This window comes from Oncorhynchus nerka, linkage group LG2, assembly GCF_034236695.1.
Source record: "Oncorhynchus nerka isolate Pitt River linkage group LG2, Oner_Uvic_2.0, whole genome shotgun sequence".
Lineage (NCBI taxonomy): Eukaryota > Metazoa > Chordata > Actinopteri > Salmoniformes > Salmonidae > Oncorhynchus > Oncorhynchus nerka.
This window is the reverse complement of record NC_088397.1, coordinates 12,712,125-12,721,302: the sequence shown is the minus strand read 5'-3', so window position 1 is coordinate 12,721,302 and position 9,178 is coordinate 12,712,125. Positions and strand designations below refer to the sequence as shown.

The following is a 9,178-nucleotide window of genomic DNA, read 5'->3' as shown; positions in this document are numbered from 1 at the left end:
AGGTAGGGATGACAGTCAGTATACTGTGTGTCTGTCCTAAACTACAGTACCTGTGAACCAGTGCAGATAGAGATGACAGTCAGTATACTGTGTGTCTGTCCTAAACTACTGTACCTGTGAACCAGTGCAGGTAGGGATGACAGTCAGTATACTGTGTGTCTGTCCTAAACTACAGTACCTGTGAACCAGTGCATGTAGGGATGACAGTCAGTATACTGTGTGTCTGTCCTAAACTACAGACGATCGGCCCCATCTTCTTCTCTAAGCCATATCCAGCATGTTGACATGATTACACCCACGTGACTAATGTCCCCCTACACCTCCAACGTGTCACAACCTGACACAACACCCCTCCACGGTGGAAATGTTTGGGATGCCACCCCTGCAACCAAGACCATGTGCATGAGTACACCCCCCTGTGTACAGCACCTGTTATTTTGTTGTTGCTGGTTTTCAGAGCGGCTCAATGAGTACCATGGATATTCTTTGTTGTGGTGTGTGATGTGGACAGTGTTGCACAAGCTGCTGTGATCGCCCGGACTGGGTCGACCGTGTCCTGCTGGGGTGTCGATGAGGGCACATAACTTAATGTTTACAACCCCCAAACTTTCCAGAGTTGTGCAACACACACACACAATCTGTCTTTTAGGCTATGCAGGGGTACAGGGTAAAGGAAGAGGGGGAGGGGAACCTGGCAGAGGATAGGACATGACATTCTATTTCTATAGTGTGTACTACCAGCTCAGTCACTCTTCTCTGTAGACATATAGTAGAGCAATATGGCACATTCTACCTGCTCTATTGCAAACTATGTGGATTCTACAACTTGTGTTCATTCTATTTCTACGTTGTTTACTCTGTCAAATCTGCATTTCTTTCTGTCAGCCATGGATTAGATTTACAGTATGCTAGAGCATCTTCAAGGAAACCAGCATGTTTACAATTTATCTGTATAACGCCAGAATGTGGACATGTTTATGTTGTTACTAATCTCCATGAACCCAGAAGCATAATTTGGTCAGATGCTTATTTTTATGTTGACGTAGTCTGTCCACGAGAGATGAATTTATAACATACCTAATGTCTGGCTATGAGAAGGCATATGCATTACGTCTGACCTATTTCTGCAGAGGCCGAAAGGGGTCAATCTAAGATGTAAACAGATGTGAACGACCCTAATCGTGTCTTGTGGTGTGGTGGGTGACGAGACCTGTTGTTATTGGGGGTTGTTTGGCCAGTTGTCTATTGATTTAGCCCCTCCCACAGAAAGAGAGAGAGGGGAGGGCGGGACGGGGGGTGTTGCTACGTATGACATGTGCCGGGGCCAGAAGGGGTTAATTATCTCAGAATTGAGCCTTGCAAACAAGCAAAGGGTGGGACCCGTGCCTCAGACCGCGTGGAGGCTCGGGTGTCACGGCCAGCCCAGCAGTATAAATTGTCAGCTGTGGCCCGGAGAGTGGCTAGATCAAAATAAACCAAGTGGAGAAAGCAGTCACTATACCAGACGGCAATAGAAGGAGAGACAGACAGAGAAAGAGCCACACCACCTAAGACAAAGCGCCTAGGCCACCCACTCAGAACTTTAAGGACTTATACCTTGTGAGAACAGAGAAACACATCTATCCAGACATGGATATCCAGACCGGCCAGGTGACGCACCAGCCCAGCCCCAGGGAGAGCCTGGAGAGCCAGCTGAGCTGCCCCATCTGCCTGGAGATGTTCCAGAAGCCCGTAGTCATCCTGCCCTGCCAACACAACCTGTGCCGCGGCTGCGCCAGCGACCTCTACGACTCCCGCAACCCTTACCACTACTCCGGGGGCATCTTCCGCTGCCCCACCTGCCGCTTCGAGGTCGTCCTGGACCGCCACGGCGTCTACGGCCTGCAGAGGAACCTGCTAGTGGAGAACATCATTGATATCTACAAGCAGCAGCCGGAGAGCGGCGGCGGAGAAGTAGGAAGTAACGTTGCAGACCCACCGCTGAAGGACAAAGACACCAAGGAGCCCATGTGTACGGAGCACGAGGACGAGCGCATCAATATTTACTGTGTGACCTGCCAGACGCCCACCTGCTCCATGTGCAAAGTGTTCGGCCAGCACAAGGACTGTGAGGTGTCACCCCTGCAGAGCATCTACGATACCCAGAAGGCCGAGCTGCGGAACGCCGTAGATCTCCTTGCGGCGGGTAACAGCTGTGTCCAGGCCGTGATGGCTCAGATGGAGGACACATGCAAGAGCATCGAGGAGAACAGCCAGCTTCAGAAGAGACGTCTGGGGGAGAGCTTCGACTTGCTCTATGCCATCCTGGAGGAACGTAAGGGCCAGCTCCTGGAAAAGATCACCCAGGAGGAGGAGAGGAAGCTGGGGTTGCTGAGGTCCCTGGTGGAGAGGTACACGGAGCAGCTCCAGGCTAGTATCAACCTAAAGGAGAAGGCGGCCCAGACCATGGAGAAGGGCAATGCAGCCGAGTTCCTGATTAGTGGGAAGGAGCTGATTGCACAGGCCAAAGAGGCAGCTAAAGGCTCCAACTTAGAGAGGCCAGAGCCTGGGTTCGAGAACATGGAGCACCTTACACTGTACACAGCAGAAGTGGAGGTCATCTTGTACCAAATGGGCTTTGGACTGGGGGATGATGAGGATGATGATGTGGTGACAGAGGAAGAAGAAGGGGAGGAGGAAGAAGAAGAGGAGGAAGAAGAGGAGGAATAGTAAAACTCTAACTCAAGACTCTATTAGAAGTACTGTATTACTGCAGTTGAGGAGAGGTTTGGGCTAAGAGATAAGGATTGGTTTGATGAACAAGCTGCTTTTTAGAAAGAGTAACTAGTTATTTATCAACTAGTTATAACTAGGATATTCACTGTGGTGAATACACAATTTAGAGCCAAGGTGGAAAGTGCAATTCTGAAAAGTAGTTTTTTTTCACTAACAAAATGCAACATTTTGTTTAGACTTTTTCTTTTTTTTATACTTTTGTATTTCTACGTTTATACGGTACTGTTTTTTGATATCTACTGAAATAGATATCTCATGGAAATAACTAAGTTTACACTTGAACTCTTTTCACATAATGTACATTGCTCAAGTCTAGACTAGATTGAAAAAAAAAATAAAAAAATATAGCAAAGCATTATTCATGTTGTGTATAATATATCGTTGTCTGTCAAACTATTGAAAACTTGAATTGCTGCAAAATGCACTTAATTCACTTGGTGTTGTTTTTTTAACACAACTGTAATTTTTCTAATGTAATTGACAGTTTAAAGAAATAAAGTGTTGTGGAAATACTTTGCTCGTCCTGTCAATATCCCACACACCTCACCGACAGGGCTTTATTTAGACCTACACATTTACATGGCTCATGAATTTAGACTGTAGCCTTACTTAGTGTTCTTGCTAGTGAAAAATCGGGTCTATTTTTACAGGGCTAGAATGGGAGAGGTGGTGAAGGGCCTTAAAGGTCTGGAATAGATCAGTGTAGCAGGGTGGGTAGAGGATTGGTGGGGGTCTCATGTTTCCCTCCCTGACCTAGCCTCTTTTCCACTTGTCTTGATCATTCCAGTTGCTGTCTGACTCTGTCTGGTATGCCTATAGGTCAGAGGTCAAGCCTGATACCATTATCGGACATGAATGGAAAATAAAAGTGGTAGCAGCAGCACTTCACACAAACGGTCTGCGAGTCGAGACCACTTTATTTCTGATGGACAACGTACATGTTAAGCTGGTCACATGAATCCTTTGGTACATGCTCTGCATGCTAGTGCGATGACAATGCATTGAGTCAATAGGAGATGTTTGTGGTTTCGAAGCAATGTACTGTAATCCGTTATCACTATGGATCCTCTTCTGCAGATCTTCTATAAAACAATGACTTCAAATGATAGACGATGTTTAATCCATTCGCCATTCAACACCAACGACACATTTCTCTACAGTACAGTTCCCAGCGTGTGAATAGACTTATGGGTCGTTCCATTTGATTTCAATCCCTTTTTGACACAGCCCTTTAGTTTGGATGTAACTTCCCAGACATATTTACCCCTGTTAGAAGTGTCAGAAAGGGGCCTTTTGAACCAGAATGACTCAACATTTAGGAGATAGAGGTGCTTGAAGTTGAGCCATTTTGCAGACGCCTCCTTACCATGAGACATCCATGTCTATATTCTAGAGTCTACTGTGTCTCAACCGATGACTGGAACAACACAAACACATCAGATACGTAAAATAGGATCTAAGCTACAACATATGTGAAAATGAAAAGAATCTGAGTTGACGTGTTTTTAGATATTTGATGTTAAAGGAAAAATCATTTTAATAAAAACATTGTTTTTTAAAGAAAATTATTACATTTTTTGACAACCCTGTTTGTAAGCTTTTAAATTATATTAAACTCAACAGTTTATATTTTCCAGTGATGAAGACATGGATGTCTCATGGCAGGGTGGAGTATGAGACATGGGTCAACTTTGAGCACCTCTTATCTACTAAATGCTTTGGCATTCAGGTCTGAAAGTTGCAAATATGTAGAGAAAATTTAGTTCAAATCAAAAAGGGTGCAGTCAAAAAGTGATTGAAATCAAATGGAACGACCCTTTTATGTAAGTAGCTGACATCAACATCAACAGCAGTGAAACTGTGTGGAACCAAAGCCTGTATCACCATCTCTAGTGGAACTAGAATGAATTTCTCTGACGTTGGTAGGGCTGTATCTTTATGGGAACGACCTGACTGCCCTCTGCTCTGGAGCCATCCATCTGACTGCTCTCAGCCTCTCACTGACCACATGGTGCTGGTGAAGAACTGATAAAGACAGTCAACAGGCTGTCAGGCTGCACTCACTGAGAGAGCACAGAAACCTCACCACCACTCACTGAGAGAGCACAGAAACCTCACCACCACTCACTGAGAGAGCACAGAAACCTCACCACCACTCACTGAGAGCACAGAAACCTCACCACCACTCACTGAGAGAGCACAGAAACCTCACCACCACTCACTGAGAGAGCACAGAAAACCACTCACTGAGAGAGCACAGAAACTGAGAGCACAGAAACCACCACCACTCACTGAGAGAGCACAGAAACCTCACCACCACTCACTGAGAGAGCACAGAAACCTCACCACCACTCACTGAGAGAGCACAGAAACCTCACCACCACTCACTGAGAGAGCACAGAAACCTCACCACCACTCACTGAGAGAGCACAGAAACCTCACCACCACTCACTGAGAGAGCACAGAAACCTCACCACCACTCACTGAGAGAGCACAGAAACCTCACCACCACTCACTGTAGTGACTGTACAGTACCAGCCAATGTAGGCAGAGCCCAGAAACCCCCCCACCACCACCACAACCACTCTACTCTACCATGCAGCTACCGAGCCAGGAGGCACACAGTGTTATGTAGGGAACCAAATATTTTGTGTGTTGCTGCTGGCTAGCAGTTTATGTTAAATGTCTGTCACCAGAGACTATGTACGGTTAGTTATGTCCTAGAATGAGACATAGGAAAGGTAAGCTACTGTAAAACAACCCATACTGTCATGGTATTTTGTGTTTTTGTTATATGTTTGTAGGCCAGGGTTGACATGGGTTTATATGTGTTGGGTATTGGGGTTTGTATAGTTGGGATTGCGGTTGAGTACCATATTAGACTGCAGGCTACTGTAAAACAACCCATACTGTTCTGCCGTATTAGATGGCAGGCTACTGCAAAACAACCCATACTGTACTGCCATATTAGACTGCAGGCTACTGTAAAACAGCCCATACTGTACTGCCATATTAGACTGCAGGCTACTGTAAAACAACCCATACTGTTCTGCCGTATTAGATGGCAGGCTACTGTAAAACAACCCATACTGTAATGCCATATTAGACTGCAGGCTACTGTAAAACAGCCCATACTGTACTGCCATATTAGACTGCAGGCTACTGTAAAACAACCCATACTGTTCTACCGTATTAGATGGCAGGCTACTGTTAAACAACCCATAATGTCCTACTGTATTAGACGGTAGGCTACTGTTAAACAACCCATAATGTCCTACTGTATTAGACGGTAGGCTACTGTTAAACAACCCATAATGTACTGCCTATATTAGACGGTAGGCTACTGTTAAACAACCCATAATGTACTGCCTATATTAGACGGTAGGCTACTGTTAAACAACCCATAATGTCCTACTGTATTAGACGGTAGGCTACTGTAAAAAAAAAAAAAAAAAGTACTACCGTATAAGACTATTGGCTACTGTAAACCAACCCATACAGTCCTACTGTATTAGATGTTAGGCTTCCGTAAAACAACCCATACTATACTGCCATATTTGATGGTAGGCAAAAAAAAAGACATACTGTCCTACCGTATTATACAGTAGGCTACTGTAAAACAACCCATACTGCTTTACCGTATTAGATGGTAAGCTACTGTAAAACAACCCTTACTGTATTACCGTATTATACAGTAGACTACTGTAAAACAACCCATATATTGTGTATTAGACAGTAGGCTACTGTAAAGCAACCCATACTGTAATACAGTATCATATGTAGGCTACTTAAACGAACCCATGCTTTACTCTCATATTACACGGTAGGCTACCGTAAAACAACTCATACTGTACTAGACGGTAGGTTACTGTAAAACAACCCATACTGTACTAATATATTAGACGGTAGTCTACTGTAAAACAAGCTAGACATGACGAAGGCGACGGCTGCGTTTCCTGACTCTGCAAAAAAAACTTCACACATCTGTCTTCAAGCTTCTACTCTTTAGACCACTCAGCCCAGGCAGAGTGTGAATGTGAACTGACTGTATGGAATTTAGATCAGCTGGAATTGTACACCATAACTTGTCAAAGTAGCATTGACATGATCTGAGATGATAAGTATATTTGAGATGATAGGTGGTGTATTCTTGGCTCTCTGACACGTCCAGGTGGTCAGTTATAGACCTATGGAAACCTGCCAACGTGTGCAATGCCTATAGCTGTATGAAGCCTATAGGTCTCATGTGTCTGGTATATGAGAGTGCATGGCCTGGGGCCTGGGGGGCCTCATATTACAGACGGTGTATGTGGATGTACAGTGAGGGCCACGACAGGCACCAGACAATGTGGCCCTGTCAATCTCAATCTCATGCAGTGTACAGCATGTTTTACATAGGAGAGGAAAAGTCATATCATCGTACAAATGCAAATCTGTTACAGCTCACCTTAGGTTGGCAAACTGGGCATCAATGACTAGTCAATTCACTAAAGCTCAAGTAAAACTGGTCCTTGACTCTTACATGTGTACAATCACTACAGTACCACTGGCCAATCAGCTAACCTTTGCCTTTCATTTCTAATCTTAGACCTTTCTAAAGGTCTGCTCTCTACTGTAACCTTAAAGAGTATTGACCTCCTCCACAGTTGGGCTTGATTGGGCTGCAAGGTCGATCAACTTTGTGCTGCAGTGGCCAGCTCTTTCTAAGTGTAGCAGCCAGCAATGCAGCAATGTTTTACTAGGTAAGAGTAGTGCCAAAGTATGAGTACTGATCTAGGATCAGTTTTTTAGATTATAATGAGTAATATGATATGGACAGAGGGGTCCTGGTCATAGATCAGCACTTCTAAGTGTAGCAGCCATAGCAATGCAGAGTCTTACTAAATAAGAGTAGGACCAAAGTAAGAGTGCTGATATACGATCAGTTTGGGCTTTTAGATTATAATGAGTAATATGACATGGACAGAGGGGTCCTGATCATAGATCACAGCCATAGCAATGCAGAGTTTTACTAAATAAGAGCTGGACATCCCCTGAAAGGCTACCAGTGCCCTGCCGGCTGCTAATTTTAGAGCCTTGAATCAGACTGCCCCTGTTAAGCCAGGAAGTGGGCCAATGCTTTAGTTAGACGGATGGTTGCAGGGAGTCGGGGACTAAAAGAGGACCACATAATGTGTAAGGACCTTTCAGACCTTCAAAGCTTGTGTTTGGCCCTTGAAACGACAACTACAGCATACTGTCTCAATGACCAAACCTAGCCAGCATGCATGGTTGAGTCCTTTACTAATAAAATATCATACAGTACATTTTTATGAATTACTGTTGAATGATTTTTTTTTGTTGAAAAACTATATTTTTGTATTTTAGTCCCAAAATCTTTTGCATGTCAGCAGTGAAGCGAACTGTCAGTTGCCACATCATGATGACGATGCATCCTCATGAAAATGTAGCAGGAGACACTTTGCTATTTTTTGTTGTTGAGTGGCAATATTCTTTAATTGCTGTTGATTTATTTGATTTGTTTCAACACCAGGAGGACAGTGATTTCCCCACTGGTTAATAAAATGATCTGGCACACCCTGCCCTTGCAGATCAGTGATTTCCCCACTGGTTAATAAAATGATCTGGCACAGCCTGCCCTTGCAGATCAGTGATTTCCCCACTGGTTAATAAAATGATCTGGCACACCCTGCCCTTGCAGATCAGTGATTTCCCCACTGGTTAATAAAATGATCTGGCACACCCTGCCCTTGCAGATCAGTGATTTCCCCACTGGTTAATAAAATGATCTGGCACACCCTGCCCTTGCAGATCAGTGTTTCCCCACTGGTTAATAAAATGATCTCTGCCCTTGCAGATCAGTGATTTCCCCACTGGTTAATAAAATGATCTGGCACACCCTGCCCTTGCAGATCAGTGATTTCCCCACTGGTTAATAAAATGATCTGGCACAGCCTGCCCTTGCAGATCAGTGATTTCCCCACTGGTTAATAAAATGATCTGGCACACCCTGCCCTTGCAGATCAGAAGTTTCCAGATGGTAGCCGAGCCTCCACTGCCGATCCATACAGTAGCTCTACCTTGTTTTCACCATAGTACTTTGACCTACAGATCTAGGATCTTCATTTGAGCCAGTTTGCTACTGCAGGAAAATAATCCTGCAGCAACAGGAAATGTGAATGATTATGTGGATTATAATTAATGGCAATTTTTGTAGGTGTTCATACAAGGGAAAATCAAGTCTGAAATTTCTGTCTGAAAAGTGGAAATTACAAACATCAGAAGCGTTTTTAAAACTTCAAATGAACTACAAGTTGTATATTTCCTGCAGGAAAGTTCTCTTGCAACAGGGTGATCAGATTAAGATCTTACATCTGTATCCTGTCCTCCACAATGAGTTGCC

At 44.3% G+C, this 9,178-nt stretch overlaps 1 protein-coding gene across 1 annotated transcript; it reads left to right on the top strand.

Moving 5' to 3' along the window:
• Positions 1 to 1,453: 1,453 nt before the first annotated feature.
• trim63a (tripartite motif containing 63a) lies at positions 1,454 to 3,288 on the top strand. The gene has a single exon (XM_065023287.1). It carries the CDS (start codon positions 1,630 to 1,632, stop codon positions 2,707 to 2,709), a length of 1,080 nt encoding a protein of 359 aa, XP_064879359.1. The 5' UTR covers positions 1,454 to 1,629; the 3' UTR covers positions 2,710 to 3,288.
• Positions 3,289 to 9,178: the final 5,890 nt, after the last annotated feature.